We start from the raw sequence: 25,314 nt of genomic DNA on the forward strand, positions 1-25,314 counted from the left end.
ACACTCCAGCGATCTGGGCTTTATGGCAGAGTGGCCAGATGGAAGCCAAACAGTTCAATCTTGGTTTCATCAGACCACAGAATCTTGTTTCTCTCAGTCTGAGAGTCCTTTAGGTGCTTTTTTGCAAACTCCAAGTGGGCTTTCATGTGTCTTTCACTGAGGAGAGGCTTCCGTCTGGCCACTCTGCCATAAAGAATAGACCAGTGGAGTGTTGCAGTGATGGTTGTCATTCTGGAAGTTTCTCCCATCTCCACACAGGATCTCTGGAGCTCAGCCAGTGACCAACGGGTTCTTGGTCACCTCTCTTACCAAGGCCCTTCTCCCCCGATTGCTCAGTTTGGCCAGGCAGCCAGCTCGAGGAAGAGTCCTGGTTGTTCCAAGCTTCTTCCATTTAAGAATGATGGAGGCCACTGTGCTCTTGGGAACCTTCAATACAACAACAACAACATGCATTTTAAGGCCATTTTACCTGCTGGAGCGGGGGTTAGCCTTGCGGTCCCCATGACAATCTTCTCCATTTTGCCCTATTTTCTGCATCTCTCCTTGTTAACCCCCTTGCCCGCATTTCTTCTTCCACCATCTTTAGTCAAGTCTTTCTCGGTCTTCCCCGTCCTCTACTTCCTTCGACATTAATTTCCATCACTCTTCTCAAACTGTTACTTTCATCCTTCCTCAACACATGACCAAACCATCTCAACCTGTTCCTCTTCTCAGCATCAATCACAGGCAATATTCCCATCATCTTTCGCAATTCATAATTTGTCTTCCTCTCTCTCAACGATACTCCGCACATCCATCGAACCATTCGCATTTCCACCCTTTCCAGCCTTTGTTGCTGCTCTACGTTCATTACCCATGTCTCGCTCCCATAAATCATAACACTTCTCACACATGCAGCATACACCTTTCCCTTCAGCTTCAGCGACACTCTCCTCCTCATCAGCACGCCACTCAGTTCCCGAAACTTCTTCCATGCACATCTCACTCGAGCAACCGTTGCCGAGTCTGATCCACCTTCTCCATTCAGCATGTCTCCAAGGTAGCAAAATGTTTTCACACCTTCCAGCTTCACGCCGTCTCCAAGATCCAACTCAACATTTCCTCCATCTGCAGCTCCCTCTGTGCACACCTTACATTTGAATGTAGCTGCCACACTGGTAAATGACCGTCTCAGACCACTACATTTTTGATGAACCCACTCAGCGCACATTGTACATTTAATGGAGTTCACTCCGACACCCTTCCTGCACACAGCACACGGCCACTTCCCAGTTCTTTCCACCTCACCACATGCTTTACCACTTGCCATCACCTTCGTCTTTCCGATATTCACCTTCAGACCTTTTGTCTCCATACATTCCTTCCACTTGTTCATCTTTTCCTTCAGTCCATCCATACTTTCCGCAATCAACACCAGATCATCTGCATACAACAACTCCCACGGTAAACCCTCCTTTATGTTCTGAGCCAGCACCTCCATCACAGCTACAAATAGTAGTGGACTTAGTACCGACCCCTGATGCACTCCCACCTTCACCTCAAACTCACCACTGTTCCCGTCCTTCGTCCTTACAGCTGTGCGCGCTTCCTTCGTCCTTACAGCTTACAGCAGCTGCGTGGGAACCTTCAATGCAGCAGAAATGTTTTTTGTAGGTTTCCTCAGATCTGTGCCTCGACACAATCCTGTCTCTGAGCTCTACAGGCAGTTCCTTCAACCTCATGGCTTGGTTTTTGCTCTGATATGCATTGTCAGCTGTGAGACCTTATATAGACAGGCGTGTGCCTTTCCAAGTCATGTCAATCAATTGAATTTACCACAGGTGGCCTCAAATCAAGGTGTAGAAAGATCTCAAAGATGATCAAGAGAAATGGGAGGCATCTGAGCTAAATTTCAAGTGTCATACCAAAGGGTATGCATACTTATATCAATGTGATATTTCAGTTTTTTCTTTTTAATAAATTTGCAAAACTTTCTAAAATCCTGTTCTCTCTTTGTCATTATGGGGTATAGAGTGTAGATTGATGAGGGAAAAAATGAATTTAAACGATTTCAGCATAAGGCTGCAATATAACAAAATGTGAAAAAAGTGAAGGGGTCTGAATATTCTGAATGCACTGAACATCTCGCTGTCTGACAACATGGACCAACTTCTATCCACTCAGACTTCCTCATATGAGGAAGATATGAGGACTCAGACGTCTTCCTCACAACTTGCTCTTCCTCATATGTGGCGACTTCAACTGTCATCATGCCAGCTGGCTGGGTGTGGGTACCTCTCTCACCAGCCATGTCACCTCAGAAAGGACTTCTATGACTCATTGGGACTGACACAATCTGTCAATTTCCCAACCCGGACCTCAGTCAACGGAGCATCTTCTCTTCTAGACTTGGATATGACAAACTTCCCCGCAAATGTCTACTGTTCTTCTTCTGCTCCAATCGGTTCATCAGATAATTTGCTTGTTGAAGTGGACATCTCTCTGACCATTCTCAGGGAGCCTCTTCAGTGCTGACGAGTCTGGAATTTCACTCAGGCTGACAACTTCAAGCAGCCATCAAACATCTGGACTGGTCTCCCATCTCTACTGCCTCTGACATCAACCAATCCTGGGAATTCTTCCAAAGAAAATTGCTCTCTCTCATGCACAGATTTATCCGATCTCATATTTAGTTGTCACTCCCTTCCTCCCGTCAATGGTACACGGAATCATTTGGTGAGGCAGTTGCCCTGAAGCAACTTGCCTTCGCCTCATGGAAGGAAAATCCAACTGAAGGCAATCTCATTTCCTTTCACAAAGCTCAGAACAAGTGTGTGTCTACATTCAGGAGAGCAGGAAACAATATCTTTATCTGTCTACTCTCAAGACTGAACTCTCAAACCTCTCTCCCTCCCCATATCCTGGTGGCATCTGGTCAAATCTGTTTCTGGTGTTTGTTCCCATTTCCATCCCCTCCCTCACTTCAAACGGCTACACAGCTGACTCTGCACGTGACAAAGCCAAATGCCTCAACTCTGTGTTTGCCTCAAAATCTTGTGTCCCAAACCCATCTCTCTCTGTACCCACCTTACCCAGTCATGTGCAGCTGCTCATGCACTCTGTGCCCTTCTCTCCTGACAATGTGGAGAAGTTTCTTTCAAACCTCCACTCTGATTCTGCAACTGGACCAGACAGCATCAGCCCATGGGTCCTAAATCCTGCTCTGCCGCTCTATCTCACCCTCTCTCTGTTCTCTTCACCCTCTCTTTTGCTCAAGGTCATCTGCCATCTGCTTGGCAGTCAGCCAACATTACTGCTTTACACAAAAATGTGCAAAAACAGATCCTTGCAACTCCAGACCAATCAGCCTGCTCCCAATAATCAGCAAGGTCATGGAATCGATCATCGCTTCGGACATCAAATCCTTCCTCTTCTCCAATGGCATGATCTCTGATCATTAATTTGGATTCAGACAAGGCCACTCTACCCTGGACCTGGATAAAACTCTGCATACATGGATAAAATCACAAACTGATCAAACAAGTGGAACATGTCTTTCAATCCTGACAAATCTCACATTCTCACTTTGTCTCTCTGAAAAGACTGTCTGGACAACCCTCCCATCTACTTTCTCAACAATCCTCTTGAAGAAGTTCTGTCACTCAAGCTTTTGGATCTCACTATATGCCATGATCTTTCCTGGGAAAACCACATTTCCAAGCTGGCCTCCAAAGGTAGTCGCCGACTGGGCAGCCTCCGTCGTGCAAAGTCCTTTCTGGGCACTTCTGAGCTCCTCACCATCTACAAAGCTTTCATCAGCAGCTTGATGGAATACTGCTCTCCCCTCTGTGCTGGTGCTTCTGCCTCACACCTAGCTCGCCTTCATGCTGTGGAAACCAAAGCTTTCAGAATCATTGGTTTATCCCCCGATCATGCCGATTCTTTGGATGGGCAGACAAATATCCAGCCATCCCGATGCATTTTATAATAATATCTCGTTGAGAATCGAGATGAGATGACCTCAAAAAAACAATACATGAGCAGGTGCTGAAAGAGGAAAAAATAAAATTTAACATCATCGATTGCCAACAGAACCTCTTACCAGGGTCATTGTGCGAGTGAGGAACAACAAATATTTGCAGCAACTGCTTGTTCCAATCGTCATTGTTATAATGAATATCAAAACCTTGCTTCCAGACGCCACCATCAGGATTATCAAACGGCAGCTTATTGAACATGTCCGCCATCTGTTGGGAAATTGCAATGCATTGTAGTTTTTGTGTCCAAAAGTTAGGAAAACCTATTAAAACAGAGACTTTTTCACCTTTGAGCTGGCAGTTTGTTGTTAGCAACCACCACTTCAATTAGAAGTTCACTATGAACAAGAACTGAAGCACAACACAAAGTTAAACAAGTCATCATAAAGAATAACACTGAATAACAAAGTAATCTAGATTCTTTTTGCACATTCCACCGTAGATTAGAGCAGAAATTTGTAATTTGTTCATGTTGCTGGCAATGGTTCACCTACTCTTTGCAAAGAACAGTGTGTGATCTTTACATCCACAAACTAAAGCCGGCAGATGCAACGCTCGTTTTAACATCTGTCCGAGGGATACACATCGACGAATCACCCTGCCTGTGGAACACCAGGATGATAGTTTATAGTCGGGTCGGGACTCAAACCCAAGCTAGATAGGTAAGAAGTTGTGCGTACCTCGAGGACATCCTGCCAGCCTGTGATAGGGTTTGCAAAGATTTGATTCAAAAGCCTCACGAGATGTCTCATGTCACCCATAAAATACCAAAATCATTTTCATTAACACGCACATCATGGCACCATTATGTTGAACCCAAAAACAGAACCGCTAAACCAAATTCAAATATGGGGGTTGGGGGACTATTTGGTGTTCTCATCTGAACGCTTAACATTGTGATGATTTCATCCCCATGTTGTTTCATCCACAGTTCTCTGTCCCGGTAATTAATGCATCTCCAAATGTCTTCCTTCATGAGCCAAAATAATTCCCCATTTTAATTTAATTATTTTTTGTAAACTGCGTCTCAGTGTCTTCTCTCGACGTGTCTTCAGTGTCTTCCCATGACGTATTTGGTTCTCTTTACGCAACGAGTTTTCCAGTTCTTTCATCTTGTCAACTTTCATGATGACGTTTTTCACATCAATCACATTTTCATTCATCTCAACTTAAACATCTCTTCCTCTGTCTCAGCTGCAATGGCATCATGTAAGGGGAACTTCCGTACTGAAAATCAATCGTAAAAATAATCACTCTGTAAATGCTGGCAAAAAGTGTTCTTGACAATACACTATTTCAAGCATGTTTATAACTAATTTGACATTTGTATTGGAATAAAAAATTGGGAAATTCTACCATCACGATGAACAAAATGTTTGCTGCAATGGGTATTTCGAAAATAAATCGCTCATTAAAAAATAACTTTTCATGATTAGTACTTCTACTTACCTGTTTCCAAGTGTAAACATTATTCATTCAATTTGTTTAGGCAAAGGCGAAATACAAGCAAAGGCGTTACATTTGTACTTGGTGCCTGTGCACATGTACATGAACAGGACAGGAATCATGGGCAGCAAAACAATGCAAATCATTATGGGCCAGCACATCATATGCTGCGGCCAGTGCTGCCCAGTCTATAAACGATCGACTTCGGCTGTGACTCACTTTACTGACATTCAATTCGCGTTAGGTACATTTAGTCATCACCAATTGTACTGCTGTAGAAAATGGCATATACAATTTTAAGGTGCCAGTAGGTGGAGAAAAACGATAACTAACAGCCACCCATTTTGTTATTTTGACAATCTTAAGTTTGTGCAACTCAGGTTTTGCATATCATAATTCTTAGGATAAATGCCAGGGGGTACAGAAAATGCCACTTCATATGGTATGTGCCATGTGGCAAACAATATAAAAGAAGGGACATTCCGAAGCTTGTAGAAAATGCCAAACAATGGAAGAGAAGGGACATTCCATAGCTTGTAGAAAATGCCAAACAATATAAAACAAGGGGCATTCCATAGCTTGTAGAAAATGCCAAACAATATAAAACAAGGGGCATTCCATAGCTTGTAGAAAATGCCAAACAATGGAAGAGAAGGGACATTCCATAGCTTGTAGAAAATGCCAAACAATGGAAGAGAAGGGACATTCCATGGCTTGTAGAAAATGCCAAACAATATAAAAGAAGGGACATTCCATAGCTTGTAGAAAATGCCAAACAATATAAAAGAAGGAACATTCCATAGTTTGTCGAAAATGCCAAACAATATAAAAGAAGGGACATTCCATAGCTTGTAGAAAATGCCAAACAATGGAAGAGAAGGGACATTCCATGGCTTGTAGAAAATGCCAAACAATATAAAAGAAGGAACATTCCATAGTTTGTAGAAAATGCCAAACAATATAAAAGAAGGGACATTCCATAGCTTGTAGAAAATGCCAAACAATATAAAAGAAGGAACATTCCATAGTTTGTCGAAAATGCCAAACAATATAAAAGAAGGGACATTCCATGGCTTGTAGAAAATGCCAAACAATATAAAAGAAGGGACATTCCATAGTTTGTAGAAAATGCCAAACAATATAAAAGAAGGGACATTCCATAGTTTGTAGAACATGCCAAACAATATAAAAGAAGGGACATTCCATAGCTTGTAGAACATGCCAAACAATATAAAAGAAGGGACATTCCATAGCTTGTAGAAAATGCCAAACAATATAAAACAAGGGGCATTCCATAGTTTGTCAAAAATGCCAAACAATATAAAAGAAGGGACATTCCATAGTTTGTCAAAAATGCCAAACAATATAAAAGAAGGCACATTCCATAGCTTGTAGAAAATGCCAAACAATATAAAACAAGGGGCATTCCATAGTTTGTCAAAAATGCCAAACAATATAAAAGAAGGCACATTCCATAGCTTATAGAAAATGCCAAACAATATAAAACAAGGGGCATTCCATAGTTTGTCAAAAATGCCAAACAATATAAAAGAAGGGACATTCCATAGTTTGTAGAAAATGCCAAACAATATAAAAGAAGGGACATTCCATAGTTTGTAGAAAATGCCAAACAATATAAAAGAAGGGACATTCCATAGCTTGGAGAAAATGCCAAACAATATAAAATAAGGGACATTCCATAGTTTGTCAAAAATGCCAAACAACATAAAAGAAGGGACATTCCATAGTTTGTGGAAAATGCCAAACAATATAAAAGAAGGGACATTCCATCGTTTGTAGAAATTGCCAAACAATATAAAAGAAGGGACATTCCATAGTTTGTAGAAAATGCCAAACAATATAAAAGAAGGGACATTCCATCGTTTGTAGAAAATGCCAAACAATATAAAAGAAGGGACATTCCATCGTTTGTAGAAAATGCCAAACAATATAAAAGAAGGGACATTCCATAGTTTGTAGAAAATGCCAAACAATATAAAAGAAGGGACATTCCATCGTTTGTAGAAATTGCCAAACAATATAAAAGAAGGGACATTCCATCGTTTGTAGAAAATGCCAAACAATATAAAAGAAGGGACATTCCATCGTTTGTAGAAAATGCCCAACAATATAAAAGAAGGGACATTCCATCGTTTGTAGAAAATGCCAAACAATATAAAAGAAGGGACATTCCATCGTTTGTAGAAAATGCCAAACAATATAAAAGAAGGGACATTCCATCGTTTGTAGAAAATGCCAAACAATATAAAAGAAGGGACATTCCATCGTTTGTAGAAAATGCCCAACAATATAAAAGAAGGGACATTCCATAGTTTGTAGAAAATGCCAAACAATAGAAGAGAAGGGACATTCCATAGTTTGTAGAAAATGCCAAACAATATAAAAGAAGGGACATTCCATAGTTTGTAGAAAATGCCAAACAATATAAAAGAAGGGACATTCCATCGTTTGTAGAAATTGCCAAACAATATAAAAGAAGGGACATTCCATAGTTTGTAGAAAATGCCAAACAATATAAAAGAAAGGACATTCCATCGTTTGTAGAAAATGCCAAACAATATAAAAGAAGGGACATTCCATAGTTTGTAGAAAATGCCAAACAATATAAAAGAAGGGACATTCCATAGTTTGGAGAAAATGCCAAACACTATAAAAGAAGGGACATTCCATGGCTTGTAGAAAATGCCAAACAATATAAAAGAAGGGACATTCCATCGTTTGTAGAAAATGCCAAACAATATAAAAGAAGGGACATTCCATCGTTTGTAGAAAATGCCAAACAATATAAAAGAAGGGACATTCCATAGTTTGTAGAAAATGCCAAACAATATAAAAGAAGGGACATTCCATCGTTTGTAGAAAATGCCAAACAATATAAAAGAAGGGACATTGCATGGCTTGTAGAAAATGCCTAACAATATAAAAGAAGGGACATTCCATGGCTTGTAGAAAATGCCAAACAATATAAAAGAAGGGACATTCCATAGCTTGTAGAAAATGCCAAACAATATAAAAGAAGGGACATTCCATGGCTTGTAGAAAATGCCAAACAATATAAAAGAAGGGACATTCCATGGCTTGTAGAAAATGCCAAACAATATAAAACAAGGGGCATTCCATAGTTTGTCAAAAATGCCAAACAATATAAAAGAAGGGACATTCCATAGTTTGTAGAAAATGCCAAACAATATAAAAGAAGGGACATTCCATAGTTTGTAGAAAATGCCAAACAATATAAAAGAAGGGACATTCCATAGCTTGTAGAAAATGCCAAACAATATAAAATAAGGGACATTCCATAGTTTGTCAAAAATGCCAAACAACATAAAAGAAGGGACATTCCATAGTTTGTAGAAAATGCCAAACAATATAAAAGAAGGGACATTCCATCATTTGTAGAAATTGCCAAACAATATAAAAGAAGGGACATTCCATCGTTTGTAGAAAATGCCAAACAATATAAAAGAAGGGACATTCCATCGTTTGTAGAAAATGCCAAACAATATAAAAGAAGGGACATTCCATCGTTTGTAGAAAATGCCAAACAATATAAAAGAAGGGACATTCCATAGTTTGTAGAAAATGCCAAACAATATAAAAGAAGGGACATTCCATCGTTTGTAGAAATTGCCAAACAATATAAAAGAAGGGACATTCCATCGTTTGTAGAAAATGCCAAACAATATAAAAGAAGGGACATTCCATCGTTTGTAGAAAATGCCCAACAATATAAAAGAAGGGACATTCCATCGTTTGTAGAAAATGCCAAACAATATAAAAGAAGGGACATTCCATCGTTTGTAGAAAATGCCAAACAATATAAAAGAAGGGACATTCCATCGTTTGTAGAAAATGCCAAACAATATAAAAGAAGGGACATTCCATCGTTTGTAGAAAATGCCCAACAATATAAAAGAAGGGACATTCCATAGTTTGTAGAAAATGCCAAACAATAGAAGAGAAGGGACATTCCATAGTTTGTAGAAAATGCCAAACAATATAAAAGAAGGGACATTCCATAGTTTGTAGAAAATGCCAAACAATATAAAAGAAGGGACATTCCATCGTTTGTAGAAATTGCCAAACAATATAAAAGAAGGGACATTCCATAGTTTGTAGAAAATGCCAAACAATATAAAAGAAGGGACATTCCATCGTTTGTAGAAAATGCCAAACAATATAAAAGAAGGGACATTCCATAGTTTGTAGAAAATGCCAAACAATATAAAAGAAGGGACATTCCATAGTTTGGAGAAAATGCCAAACACTATAAAAGAAGGGACATTCCATGGCTTGTAGAAAATGCCAAACAATATAAAAGAAGGGACATTCCATCGTTTGTAGAAAATGCCAAACAATATAAAAGAAGGGACATTCCATCGTTTGTAGAAAATGCCAAACAATATAAAAGAAGGGACATTCCATAGTTTGTAGAAAATGCCAAACAATATAAAAGAAGGGACATTCCATCGTTTGTAGAAAATGCCAAACAATATAAAAGAAGGGACATTCCATGGCTTGTAGAAAATGCCTAACAATATAAAAGAAGGGACATTCCATGGCTTGTAGAAAATGCCAAACAATATAAAAGAAGGGACATTCCATAGCTTGTAGAAAATACCAAACAATATAAAAGAAGGGACATTCCATAGCTTGTAGAAAATGCCAAACAATATAAAAGAAGGGACATTCCATGGCTTGTAGAAAATGCCAAACAATATAAAAGAAGGGACATTCCATGGCTTGTAGAAAATGCCAAACAATAGAAGAGAATGGACATTCCATAGCTTGTAGAAAATGCCAAACAATATAAAAGAAGGGACATTCCATGGCTTGTAGAAAATGCCAAACAATATAAAAGAAGGGACATTCCATAGCTTGTAGAAAATGCCAAACAATATAAAAGAAGGGGCATTCCATAGCTTGTAGAAAATGCCAAACAATATAAAAGAAGGGACATTCCATAGCTTGTAGAAAATGCCAAACAATATAAAAGAAGGGGCATTCCATAGCTTGTAGAAAATGCCAAACAATAGAAGAGAAGGGACATTCCATAGCTTGTAGAAAATGCCAAACAATATAAAAGAAGGGACATTCCATAGCTTGTAGAAAATGCCAAACAATAGAAGAGAAGGGACATTCCATAGCTTGTAGAAAATGCCAAACAATAGAAGAGAAGGGACATTCCATACCTTGTAGAAAATGCCAAACAATATAAAAGAAGGGACATTCCATGGCTTGTAGAAAATGCCAAACAATATAAAAGAAGGGACATTCCATGGCTTGTAGAAAATGCCAAACAATAGAAGAGAATGGACATGCCATAGCTTGTAGAAAATGCCAAACAATATAAAAGAAGGGACATTCCATAGCTTGTAGAAAATGCCAAACAATATAAAATAACGGACATTCCATAGCTTGTAGAAAATGCCAAACAATATAAAAGAAGGGGCATTCCATAGCTTGTAGAACATGCCAAACAATATAAAACAAGGGGCATTCCATAGTTTGTCAAAAATGCCAAACAATATAAAAGAAGGGACATTCCATAGCTTGTAGAAAATGCCAAACAATATAAAACAAGGGGCATTCCATAGTTTGTCAAAAATGCCAAAACAATATAAAAGAAGGGACATTCCATAGTTTGTAGAAAATGCCAAACAATGTAAAAGAAGGGACATTCCATAGCTTGTAGAAAATGCCAAACAATATTGTTACGCAACCGTGATTAACACCACAGTTACGGATGGCCGATTGCGAGACTTTACACTCCCGAGGCGAAAACTCAATGGCGGATTCAAACTCAACACAAAGTTAAACGCGCGGAAGGGCAGACACAGCAAGCTCCGCAGCCCTATCTATTAAAATGAAACACCCAGGAAAACTGCGTTCAGATATATACAGAAAATAATATAAGGATTTATTATTTATAAGTAAAGACAGTGAAAAAGCCGCGCCGGTAATACTAATAACTCGAATAAGCCTAAATTGGGATCCCACACACAACAGATATCAAACACGATACGAGGGAGGTGAATACGAAAATAACACGTCTTTTAGTTTTATGCAAAGTGTATTCGCAGGTACGGCCTTATCTCGTCCTTGTCGTCTTGGTGACCGCCGTCCAACACCCGGCTCCTTTCGTCCCGCGGCACGCCTCACTCCAAGTTCCACGGCCCCGCGGCCCTCTCCGTCCGCCTCCAAGCGCCACCAGGCCTCGTCGGTTCAACGGCCCACCCACACCACGAGCTCCTTTGCTCCAACGGTCCAACGCAGGGCTGCACAAAGCAAACGAACTCCACTTGACTCGACTCGACTCTCTTCGGGAGTGCTGGCAGCCAAGTCCAACTGTTCAGTGCCAACTGCCAACTCCAACGAACTCTCCCTAAAATGGCGTCCGACCGTCCAATCTATCTCTCGCCGTTTTTGTCCATTCGCGCACTCCTCAGCCAATAATAGCCTCCCAACTCGCCGGCTCGCCCAGGTCACGCCCTCTGCGGCATCGCTCCACTCTCCCGTCCCCGACCCCGCGGTCCTTGTGTTATAACACGTGCCAGGCGAGGTTTGTAGGCCTTGGAGGTGTAAACGGTGGCGGCCAATTGTGGCGGTGTTTTTGGCCTGGTTTCCTGTCCATTTGTTCCGAAGTCATTGTCAGGGAAAGGAATTATTTAATGTTGCGCTAAGGACCTAACTAATGTTTATGTGGTTTGCAGTGCCATAATGGACAAAGGTTTGACTACTAGGTGAAACTCACAGGGGCGTTACCTTTAATCCCTCACTATTTAACACTCGAACCTCCAGGTAGATCCACAATCATACATCTTCCCCCGACAAACGCCTAAACATCAAGAACTTATTACATGTAGAGTCCCTGTCACGACAGCCGAATACCTACCTATTCAGATCTACCTAGCTCTAGATGTTGCTCTACCAAATTCATAACACAGCCCCCCCCCCCCCTGGAACCGTAGCTCCTGCAAGGTTCACCGCAGGCGCTACCATTCCAGCCTTAACACTTACTGTCACACACTTAATTAACCTATGAAATAAATCAGGAAGGGCTGTGGGAAGTGAGTCGGACTACCTACCTACACTTCCTTAACATGCTGAACCCCTTAACCATCATGCAAGTATGTACATTTTCTTCGTTGTTCCTGTGGAGGGAGGAAACAAACAACACACAACACTAACTTAACCACAAAACTTAACCATCTTTCCAAAACTCAAAACTCTAACCTTTGTACATACCCCGGTCTACAGACCGCGTCCCCCGGTGGATGCCACAAGACACAACCTTACCTGCGGGGCCATCCCCAATGCATCCCCCTAAATTTCCATGGGCCCTGTCCAGATGTTACAGGTGAGTGACACGGCTCGGTGGATTTCGCCCACATTCATGCAACACAGACCCCTTAACCACTCATTCTCATTCCATAGGTCATCAAGGCATTTCAAAAATCAACAAAGCACTTATTTCAATACACCCCCTGCAGGACCATGGCATTGATGTCATTCACGTGTGTGTGCATTCCTCAACTAGGCAGCGGGGAGGTACCGCACAAAAAGATGGTGGGGGCGCATCAGGCTGTGGTGCCCGCAGTCCCAAAAACAAGTCAACCGACTTACAAGTTCATTGCCCCCCCCCCCCTTTTACCTCTTGGCCCCGTGACAGCCCAACAGCCCCTTTCCGCCGTTACCTAGCCGGTGAGGGTCTCCACACACACCAGGCTCCTTTGCCTCCTGCTTTCGCGCAGCAACACGGGTCACCGGGAGACTTCCTCACCCCGCGGCGCCCAACCAGACCCTCCACCGACGAGCTCCAATTTCCAGTTACCACCGGCTGCCAGGGGTAATTGCCGCAGAGGGGGGCCCGCAGGCATCGCTCCTCAGAGCTTGCTCTGTACCTGCGGACACACACACCTTCCCCACCCACAAGACCCCAAAACACACTTCCTCCCCCGCTGCCATTCAATTCTCCACACAACTCAGCACAATTCAGTACAATTCTTGGTGTAAAAGGTGTTACAAGGCTTGCCATGGCCTGCCACATGTGAAATCCCCCAGTTCACATTTAAACCATCACACATTTCCAAAAGCACATTTCCAAAAGCACAAGTATCGCCCCTCATTATCTCCAATAATCATCACTCACTCTCCAGGTTCCACTCTCACGACCACATCAAAACACCTAACCACAATACAAAAACATACGCCACCCACAAGACACTGTGGCTCCCATTCCATCCCCTCACCGGCCATGTCATCACTCTCACCCGCCTCCCAACTCCAATTTACATGTCCCCAATTTCCAAAGCAAGTCCTGAAGCCTGGGACAGTACTCCTCAAAACACTCACCTCAAGTGCAGGTAGTTGCAGGTTGGTCAGGTTCAAGAGTGTCATCCACCACACCTAATTTCCCCCTCACCCTTCCAATCCACTCCGGAGCCTCCCGACCCATGTAGGAGCTCAATCTATCCCCGTGAACTATCTGTGGAAGGGTATGCGGGCCCATCTGAATTTTGAACACCACATCAGTCACCTGCCGAAGCACCACCCCAGGGCCCTTCCAAGGTGAAGTGAGTTTTGGGCACACCCCCTTCCTTCTCCGGGGCCAGTAGAGCCAAACAAGGTCTCCAGGAAGGAAACGAGGTGTGTGAGCCCGAGCGTCATACCGCGTTTTCATCTGCGAAGAAGCCAAGCCAATTTGCTTCCTCGCAAACTCATGAGCCTTTTCCATGCTCGCTTTCAAATTGGTTGCATAGCTCTCCACAGTTGGCTCACCCGGTTCCCCTGGTGACGGTCCCATCAACAAATCTGTGGGGACTCGCATCTCCCTACCGAACATCAACAAGGCGGGGGTGCACCAAGTGGTCGCATGCTGGGCGGTCCGGTATGCCATCAATATAAAGGGAAGGTGCTCGTCCCAATCCTGTTGGTTTTCAGATGTAAAGAGGGCCAATTGTGTCAACAGTGTCCGGTTGAACCTCTCTACCATCCCATCCGATTGAGGCCTAAGGGGAGTCGCCCGGGTCTTATGAATTTGGAGGAGCTCGCACACCGACCGCAGGAGGGCAGATTCAAAGTTCCGGCCCTGGTCAGTGTGTAGCTCCCTTGGGATGCCAAATCGGGAGAAGAATCCCTCAACTAGAACTTGAGCTACCAGCCGGGCTTCCTGGTTGGGCAATGGGTAGGCCTCTGGCCACTTGGTGAAGTAATCCATTGCCACCATAATGTACCGATTCCCTCGGCGGGTGGCTGGCAGGGGCCCCACCACATCTACTGCCACCCGCTCGAGCGGTGCCCCGACATTGTACACCTGGAGCGGGGCCTTGCGCGCACGTGGGGGTCCCTTCTTACCGCGGCAGAGGTCGCAGGATCTCACCCAATTTTGAATGTCTCTGCCCGAATTCACCCAGTAGAACCTCTGCTGTAATTTGGACAAAGTCTTGGCCACGCCCAAATGCCCCATTGTCCTAGTCCCATGCACGTGCCCCATAACCACTTCCTTCAATTTGTTGGGTACAATTATCAACCAGGAAGCTACATCACCCATTGGTGTCACCCACTTTCTGAACAAATAGCCCTCTTTCAACCCCAACATCTGCCACTGTGCCCAATAGGCCTTTACCTGGGCTCCGTGTGGAGCAATCTCCTCCCAAGAGGGTCTTTTGTCCTCCTCTAGCCAATGAAAAAGGGGCCCCAAAACAGGATCCTCCCTTTGACTCTCTTGCCAATTCACATCGCCCAATTCCTGTGGGGGTTGTGGCAAAGTTCGCCTGGTCACTTTTGCTGCATATAGGCATGCATCAATTTGGCCCTGCCCAATTGGATCCTTGGCTTCTTGTCTATCACAAAATTTACACTGTGCCTCCCAACAGGGGCGCCGAGAGAGAGCGTCTGCATTGGCATGTGCTTTGCCAGGCCGATGTTGCACAGTGAAATTATACTGCTGCAGCCTCTCAAGCCACCTTGCAATTTGTCCCTCCGGCTCTTTGAACCGAAGGAGCCATTGCAAGGAGGCATGATCCACTCGGATCACAAACTCCCTCCCATAAAGGTAAGGGTGAAAGTGTCCAACTGCAGACAGCAAGGCCAATAGTTCTTTGCGGGTAACGCAATAATTTCGTTCGGGCCTCGAAAGTGCCCGACTGTAATACGCAATAGCCCTCTCGACTCCCTGTTGCATTTGTGACAACACAGCTCCCAATCCCTCCTGGCTCGCATCTGTGTCCAGGACGTAATTGCCATCCTCTGTCGGGTATGCCAAAACTGGGGCCTCCACCAGACGTTGTTTTAAGTGACTGAATGCCTCGATGCAGCTCTCTGACCATACAAATTTGGCTCCTTTCTCTGTCAATTTGTGCAAAGGTCTTGCAATTTCCGCGAAATTTGCCACAAATCTCCTGTAGTAAGAGCAGAGGCCCAAAAATCCTCGGACCTCCCTTACATTTTTAGGGGCGGGCCACTCTTTTACAGATTTTACCTTTCCAGGGTCAGTGGCCACGCCGCTCTCACTGATCACGTGACCCAGGTAAGTCACTTCCCTCCTGAAAATTTCACACTTGCTCGGATTTAATTTCAACCCGGCACCCCTTAATCTCCCAAATACGTCTGACAAATTTTCGACAGCCTGTTCAAATGTGGGAGCGTGGACCAATACATCATCCAAATAGACGAGGCAAGTCTGCCACGGTAAGCCAATTAAAACACGTTCCATCAGACGCTCAAACGTGGCAGGGGCATTGCACAATCCAAAGGGCATGACGACAAACTGCCAGAGACCCTTTCCTGTGGTGAACGCCGTTTTCTCCCTCGCCTCTTTATCCATTTCCACCTGCCAATAACCACTCTTTAAATCCAACGTGGAGAACCATGTTGAGCCTGAAACGGCATCGAGGGTGTCATCGATCCTTGGCAGGGGATACGAGTCCTTGAGTGTCACATGATTGAGCTGGCGGTAGTCCACACAGAACCGAGTGGTCCCATCCTTCTTCTTCACCAGCACAATGGGTGACACCCAAGGACTCACCGAGGGCTCGATAAATCCGGCTCTTTCCATTTTGCTCACCTGTTCCTCTGCCTCCTCTTTCTTAGCGAAAGGGAGCCGCCTCGGCGGTTGGCGAACAGGCCGAGCCTCGCCAGTACTAATTTTGTGCCTGACGAGACTCGTGCGTCCAACATCCTCGGGGGAGAGAGAAAAAACACCCAAGTTCTTACCAACCAAATTGTGCAACGTCTCTACCTGCTCCGATGTTAGGCCCTCTTCAGAGCGTGTCATCATGTCCCGCACTCCCTCTGACCAATCACATTTCCCCAAATTTTGCCCTCCTTCCGGCTGTACTGGCAAGCATGTGGATCCAACTCCTCCGGTGACCTCTACTACACTACTGCATTTGGCTACGATGGCTCCGCCCCTTATAGTGCGGGGGCTGTCGGACAAGTTGAGCAGCCTGACTGCCAGCATAGGCCCACGGGTGTCTACGAGGCTGCGACCCACCATTAATTCCTCCGTCCCCTGCGAGGACCACGACTCCACTAGCCCCAGCTGGCCAATGGGTTGAGCACCTGCTGCTAACTCTGCCATCACGACTCTCTCGGACCTGGGAGGCACGGTCACAGTGCGCGGCACCTCCAGCCACGTCCCCTGCACCTCCTCGTCATCCCCCAGTCCCATTAACTGCAGCCTCTCGGTGCCCAACCACATATGACCACGCCCAAGGTCTAATTGGCAGTCATGTTCCACCAGGAAACTCAGTCCCAACAGACACTGATCGCACACCCCCGCCACCCACACAACCACGCTGACCTCCAGGCCACCCAACTCCATCCTCACCACTCCGCGTCCCAATATTGGTGCCGTTGCCCCCGTAGCCAGTTGAAGGCTGTGTCCTTCTACCCTATCAATTTTGTCCCAGCCTCCAACACTCTGGTCTAGCACACCCGGATTGATAATGGTGTCACTGGCTCCAGTGTCCACCACAGCCTCACAAAATTCTCCCTCAATTTTGCATCTAACCCTTAGATTACCTGTGCCAATTTGTCCGCAATTCACTACTTCCACCAAAGGAGGGCGCTTCTCCACACACTTGCCAGCCGAGCATGGCCCCGTATGCTCGACTCGTTCTAGTTTCCCGCACACTCTACCGCTATTGGCCCAGGCGGAGGTGGTGGTCCTCTGTCTGGCACCTGTGGACCTACTGGGGGCCCCCTCCTTTCTGGACTGCGAAGCCTGTCAGGAGGTGGGGGCCCATATGGTTGCCGACAATTCCTCTGACTGTGCCCTCTTCTCCCACATCTAAAACAAGTCCCCAAGAACGGACCCCTCTGGTAGCCAGGCGGAGCCCCCCTTTCTCCCGGCCCAGCCCGATAAAAATCAGGCCGTCCCGATGGCCAACCTGGACCACCCTGTCGTGACTCGCTCCCTGCAAATTGTCCCCCCATCAAATTTGTCAGCTGGCGGCTGATTCCCCTTAACATTCGCCCGATGTCATCCTCTGGCTTTTCCTGATCCCGCACCTCGGCCTGCCGTACCATCACAGGTGCCCTCTCCGATGCACGGTTCGACCTTCTCAAAAAGGTCAGTCTCGCCGCGCATTCCGCTGCCCGGTGCACCGTGGGTGGGTCCTGTAACTCCACCAACGTCCGGACCTCAGGATCAGGGAGAGCCGCCATAAATTTTTCTATCGCCAGCTTGTCCCACGCCTGTGCTGGTAGGTCCCTGTATGCTATCCTCACAGATTGGTATATATCCTGGGCCAGCTCCTGCAACGTCTCATTAGGCTTTTGCCTGCGATGCAGCAGCTGTGCCCTGACCAGGTCACACCTTGCGCCTGTCCCGTACCTGTTATTCAAGGCCTCACAAATGGCCTTGCTGGTCAATATTCCCTCTGGGACTACGTTTAACACGTCGGCGGCTGACCCCCGCAGTGTCGCGACCAGATTCCCCATGCGCTCCCGCTCTCCCCAACCATTGAGCTGAGACACGCACTCAAATTGTGTCAGGAAAGCCTCGAGGCTCCCTGATCCGTCAAAATGTACGAGGGGGATTGTTTTTCCAGAGACTCTATTCCCCGATTCCTCTCTGTCCAAATCCAGTCCGGGGCCAAAACACCCCCCCCCCAACTGGGTATTCCGTTTCGGAGCCTCTGGTGTCCAAATGTGGCTCGTGGTGAGGGTCTCCTGGGTCACCTTAATCTGGTCCTGAAGATGTTTAACCGACCTACTCACCTCTTCCTTCAGGCTCTCTTGAACCCGGCCAACCTCCTTCTTGATGGTATTGTCCCAGATCTCCAGTCGCTCCTGCATAAAATCACTCACCCTTTCATTATCCATTAGTGGCCCCCACAGGCCTTTCTCAATTAACCCTTGCTCCTGCTCTTTTATGCGGGTTTCCAACCCCCTCACCTCCTCGGCCAATTTGCCCCCCTGTCGGTTGAGCAGTCCCCATTCCTCACTCTGCTGTAGCATTCTGGCATCCACCCGGCCCCGATAGCCTTCCAGGTCCCCATTTGCTTTATCAATTCGACCCTCCAACGCTTCCCCCCTTCGGACAGCCTGGGTCACGCCCTCCTCTATTTTTGACATTAATTCTGTCCGTATCGATTCACTTGCCACCCCTATGGCTTTTTCCATCTCCCCCCCTCTAGTTTCTACTTTATCCTCCAATTCCTCAATTTTGCTGTCCATCCCTTTGATCTGTTCTTTCAAACCCTCCTCTAATCTACCCATTTGCCCCTCCATGTTTTTTGTTTGGGCATTAATTTTGTTCTCCAATTGCTCGTTCTGAGCATTCATTTCCCCTTTCAATCCATTAATTTGGTCACTCATGTCCTTCAGTCCTTCCCTCCATTCCTTCCCCTGCGACTCCATTTTATTTTCCATCCCTTCAATTTGTTCCTCCAATCGATCACTCATTCCCTTCATTCCTTCCCTACATTCCTTCCCCTGGGACTCCATTTTTCTTTCCATTCCTTCAATTTTATCATTTATTCCCCGAATTTCTGCAAGGTTTCGCTCACCCTGTGCGTTCATGTCTCCCATATTTTTTTAATGTTATTTTCCATCCCTTCCATTTTTCGAAGCAATTGACCCAACATCTGGTCGGTTGTCGGGGCCGTTCCTACTGCTCCCGACTCCCCGGTGGGGGAGGGGGATAAGTTGGTGCTCGGGACGAGGGAGGTTCCAAGGCTCACCTCTACATCAAATTCCCCTATTTCCGGCTCACTCCCAATGCTGACGGAGGCCTCGCTACGCACCTCCATTTCGTCGACCTCCGACATCCGCTTTTCGGAATGTCGTTCCCCGCGCGCGTATTTATTTCAATTCCAAAAACACAATTTAAATTTGACGAAGACGCGATATCGCGCTCCGTATGCCCAATTGATTACTAAATTTCTCCGCCTCGCCTATAAAAATTTTGAGTTCGAACGTCGGGCGCAATGTACGCCCGACCGTGTCGATGTCTCGCCGCGGACAAAAAAATTTGTCCAACGGGTTCGAATCCTACACTCCTGACACCACTTGTTACGCAACCGTGATTAACACCACAGTTACGGATGGCCGATTGCGAGACTTTACACTCCCGAGGCGAAAACTCAATGGCGGATTCAAACTCAACACAAAGTTAAACGCGCGGAAGGGCAGACACAGCAAGCTCCGCAGCCCTATCTATTAAAATGAAACACCCAGGAAAACTGCGTTCAGATATATACAGAAAATAATATAAGGATTTATTATTTATAAGTAAAGACAGTTAAAAAGCCGCGCCGGTAATCTATCTATAATTCCAGTAATCTCTGTGTGTGTGTGTGTCTGTGTGTGTGTGTGTGTTTGTCTGTGACCGCTGTTTCTCGACAACTACCGGTCCGATATACTTGAAACTTGCCAGGTATATTGCTGGGGACCCGAGGATGTGCCTTTTCAAGGTTTGAAATTAATCGGAGAAGTAGTTACCGAGCTATGGCGATTTAGCCGTTCGCCGTTCGCTTTGGCTTTGCGAATGAACCAAACCATTTCATGTAAATAGAGGGGGGGGTTCTGTGGTCGTTGCGAATGGACCAAACCATTTCATGTAAATAGAGGGGGGGTTCTGTGGTCGTTACTGCCACGTGGTTTCAAAGTTTTTTGTTGTTGTTGTTGTTTGCACGCATGCTTTTTTGCACGCACGTACGGGCACGTCCTAGTACTAATAACTCGAATAAGCCTAAATTGGGATCCCACACACAACAGATATCAAACACGATACGAGGGAGGTGAATACGAAAATAACACGTCTTTTAGTTTTATGCAAAGTGTATTCGCGGGTACGGCCTTATCTCGTCCTTGTCGTCTTGGTGACCGCCGTCCAACACCCGGCTCCTTTCGTCCCGCGGCACGCCTCACTCCAAGTTCCACGGCCCCGCGGCCCTCTCCGTCCGCCTCCAAGCGCCACCAGGCCTCGTCGGTTCAACGGCCCACCCACACCACGAGCTCCTTTGCTCCAACGGTCCAACGCAGGGCTGCACAAAGCAAACGAACTCCACTTGACTCGACTCGACTCTCTTCGGGAGTGCTGGCAGCCAAGTCCAACTGTTCAGTGCCAACTGCCAACTCCAACGAACTCTCCCTAAAATGGCGTCCGACCGTCCAATCTATCTCTCGCCGTTTTTGTCCATTCGCGCACTCCTCAGCCAATAATAGCCTCCCAACTCGCCGGCTCGCCCAGGTCACGCCCTCTGCGGCATCGCTCCACTCTCCCGTCCCCGACCCCGCGGTCCTTGTGTTATAACACGTGCCAGGCGAGGTTTGTAGGCCTTGGAGGTGTAAACGGTGGCGGCCAATTGTGGCGGTGTTTTTGGCCTGGTTTCCTGTCCATTTGTTCCGAAGTCATTGTCAGGGAAAGGAATTATTTAATGTTGCGCTAAGGACCTAACTAATGTTTATGTGGTTTGCAGTGCCATAATGGACAAAGGTTTGACTACTAGGTGAAACTCACAGGGGCGTTACCTTTAATCCCTCACTATTTAACACTCGAACCTCCAGGTAGATCCACAATCATACATCTTCCCCCGACAAACGCCTAAACATCAAGAACTTATTACATGTAGAGTCCCTGTCACGACAGCCGAATACCTACCTATTCAGATCTACCTAGCTCTAGATGTTGCTCTACCAAATTCATAACAATATAAAATAAGGGACACTCCATAGTTTGTCAAAAATGCCAAACAACATAAAAGAAGGGACATTCCATAGTTTGCAGAAAATGCCAAACAATATAAAAGAAGGGACATTCCATCGTTTGTAGAAATTGCCAAACAATATAAAAGAAGGGACATTCCATAGTTTGTAGAAAATGCCAAACAATATAAAAGAAGGGACATTCCATCGTTTGTAGAAAATGCCAAACAATATAAAAGAAGGGACATTCCATCGTTTGTAGAAAATGCCAAACAATATAAAAGAAGGGACATTCCATAGTTTGTAGAAAATGCCAAACAATATAAAAGAAGGGACATTCCATCGTTTGTAGAAATTGCCAAACAATATAAAAGAAGGGACATTCCATCGTTTGTAGAAAATGCCAAACAATATAAAAGAAGGGACATTCCATCGTTTGTAGAAAATGCCCAACAATATTGTTGCGAATATGGAATTTGGCCTCCATATCCGCTTGTAAATATTCCCCTATTTTCTCCAATACTCCCCAACTTTCCCCGATCCCCCATTCCCTAGTCCCATTGCATGTAAATAACAATCAGTAGAGCCGACCTTCCCCTTATTCCCCCATTAAATGTCGTGCCCAGGTCCACCGCACCACACGTAGACAACTTTCGGACATCTTCCTAGTTATTCTTATTCTATGTCAGTTAAGGCCTCGTCTCCATTAATTATGACTCTTCGTTGCACCAGAATGTGATTATATGGCATCAGTAGTGAGTTTAGGACCTTTCCCATACCTCCTCCCATCTTCTTCCCCAAACAACAACAATAACAACAACTACAACAACAATTACAACAACAACAGAGGAGATGGCGGCGGAGCGGGGGAGGATGCGTCCTCACACCGGCTCGATTAGCTCCAGACCATGCGCTCCACGGGGTTACCCCGAAGGGGCTGGCTGTCAGCTCCTCGTCAGGGGCGGAGCCAGTAACCCCCCCCCGCACGCACCCAATGAGAAGCAACGTGCCGATTCCACGAGGCGGAGCTAACGAGCCGAGGGCGTGTCACTCCCCGCCGGATATACGTGGCCCCGCGCCGGATGTGACGTGAGATGCGCCCCCAGCTTGAGACGAAAAGACGCCACCTGCGAGCGCTGAGAGAGAAAGGCCCGCCTGTGAAAGAACGTCCCCTCCGAGCGCTGTGAAACCTCCCGCATCTCTGGACCGGACCGGGTCGATTCTGCCTTGAGCCAAGAGTGCACCTTGAGCCATCGCGACCTGCCTTTCCTTTTCATCAACCCCCGTGTGAGTCAGCATTTTGTCCCGTGTGTCTGTCGTCTGTCCGGGGTTAATATAAGGTTGTGTCTAAGTGCCTGTCTTCCTATGATGTACCTCTCGTCCCTGTAATCTGACCTTCCGCACGAATATAACCTCCTCCGGAGGTCTTGAGAACTGAACCCCTGGTGTCGTATTGTGTCATTATAACCCAGCCGGGTGTCTTCTCTTTCCTATTGAGCCAGCGTAGCGCGATTAGTCAACATTCGGGCACAATCGGGTAACTTGTGCAGACGTGGTCATACCATAAAACCGCTCGGTAAATAACATCCAAGCCACGTCTGTAACAATTGGTGTCGAGGAGTGGAATTCGAACCCGGGACTAAATTAGTTAGGCCCAAATTTTGGGAGGGAAAATCGAGCCGGAGCGCGTACGGCGCTCGACCGAATCGATTCGGAGCGCGTTTCCCGCGCGAAATTATAACGGCGAAATTTCAATTTGTTTTACGAAAATAAAAAAATAAAAACCGAATTTTGAAAGTCGCGCTATGGCGGATCAAGACGGCTGGGGTCCGGTAGGGGAGAGTGAGGTAGGGTCGATCCAGGACCAAAATGAGGGACAGGAGGAGAGCGAAGCAGTGAGGGCGGCAGGTTCGCAAAATAGCGCCGTCACGCACGAAGAAGCGGGCGCGCAAAATGGCGCCTCGCTGATCACCGCGCCCGCGACCGTGGCAGCGCCCCTGGTGGATCCGAACCTTTTTATGTTGCAAATGAGGGCCCTTATGGAACGAATGGGAGACCAAATTGTGGGAATGAGGGCTCAGGGTGAGCGATTAGAGGGCCAAATGGGGGTAATGGGGAACCGGATGGATGCTCAGGGTGAGCGATTGGAGGGCCAAATGAGGGGTACCGGTGAGGGATTAGAAAAGAAATTTGAGGGGTTAGACAACGGGATAAAAGAAGTAAAGAATGGGTTAACGGGGGTAGAAAACAGAATGGCCGCTCAAGAGAATCAGATAGAGGGAGTGAAACATGGGTTAACGGGGGTAGAAAACAGAATGGCCGCTCAAGAGAATCAGATAGAGGGAGTGAAACATGGGTTAACGGGGGTAGAAAACAGAATGGCCGCTCAAGAGAATCAAATAGAGGGAGTGAAAAATGGGTTAGAGGGGTTAGAAAACAGTATGGAAGGCAAATTGAGGGACATGAGGGACCAAGCGGAAAGGGAAGTTAAACAAATGGAGCAGCAGATAGAGGGGGTCAGAATGGGGGTAGAAACCAAACTGGATGCTCACAGGGAGGAAATGGAGCAGATGAGGGTGGCATCTGGGCAGGAGATGCAAGTGATGGGAGAGGAGATCAGAAGAGGAGTGAGTGAGGAGGTCGGAGGAGTGCGCGAGGAGGTGAGGCACTGTGAGGAGCACATGGAAAAGGAGGTGAGAAAGGGGACTGTAAAGTTACAAGGGGGCATAGAAGACCTGACGCAGGAGGTGGAGCAGCTAACAGAGGGACAAAAAGAACTAACGGACCAGGTAAAGAGGAACACTGCGGTATTAGGAGGTTTAAAGGCGACACAGAAAGAACTAAAAGATGACTTGGTAGCGACGAAGAGGGAATGTCAGATGGTACGTGAGGGACTGACAACGAGGTTGGACGAAGTGATAGAGGTAATGGAGACGAAGGACCGGCAGGTGAGGACGCACCTGGAAACGGTCAAGGTAGCCTTAGAGGATGAGCTTGAGGAGACGTACCGGGGAATAAAAGAGGTGAAGCACAAATTAGAAGAAGTGGAAGAAGGGATGAGCGAAATTAAGAAGCGACGGAGAGGGGATAAGAAAGAGATAAAAGAGGAGATAAAAGAATTGGTCCAAAGTCTGTGTTTGGATCGTGATGATGTGCTCATTAACCGGATGAGGGATTCGCAGGTGATGGAGGAGAAGCGAAGAGGAAGAGGACCCGGTGTAAGTGGTGACCAATATGGTCGTGCGTATGATGCGCCAGGTGATTTAAGAGGCTTGGGGGTCGAGATAGACCCGGGTGTTCGTGAGAGGCCGTTGGTGAAGTGTGCGACAGGTCTGGTGTGCGAAAGAGGAGGTGTGCGAGAAAGTCCGACTCTGGGGTGTGTGAGGAAAAAGTGCGTGCCAAGGAGTGAGTGTGCTGGCGAGAGTGAGTCGGTCGTAGCGCGTGTGCGAGGGAGCACGTGGAAGCGCGGGGTGGTGAGTGTTACAGAGGGTGTGACGGGAGAGTGTGCGCAAGAGTGTGCGCGAGAAAGGTGTGTGACGGACAGGTGCATGAGGAAAGAGTGCGCTGTCAGAAGTAAGGAAGAGTGTCCACCTGTGGTGAGTGTTACAGAGGGTGTAACTGGAGAGTGTGCGCGAGAAAGGTGTGTGACGGACAGGTGCATGGGGAAAGAGTG

At 46.1% G+C, this 25,314-nt stretch overlaps 1 protein-coding gene across 1 annotated transcript in view; it reads right to left on the bottom strand.

The window, feature by feature from the left end:
* MAN2A2 (mannosidase alpha class 2A member 2) overlaps positions 1–25,314 on the bottom strand; it is a 421,122-nt gene that overhangs the window by 356,307 nt on the left and 39,501 nt on the right. The window contains exon 3 of the mRNA XM_068108861.2: positions 4,082–4,226. Coding sequence (XP_067964962.2) covers positions 4,082–4,226 — 145 coding nt within the window. The remainder of the gene's footprint in view (positions 1–4,081; positions 4,227–25,314) is intronic.

This window comes from Myxine glutinosa, chromosome 2, assembly GCF_964187855.1.
Source record: "Myxine glutinosa chromosome 2, kmMyxGlut1.1, whole genome shotgun sequence".
Taxonomy (NCBI): Eukaryota; Metazoa; Chordata; class Myxini; order Myxiniformes; family Myxinidae; genus Myxine; species Myxine glutinosa.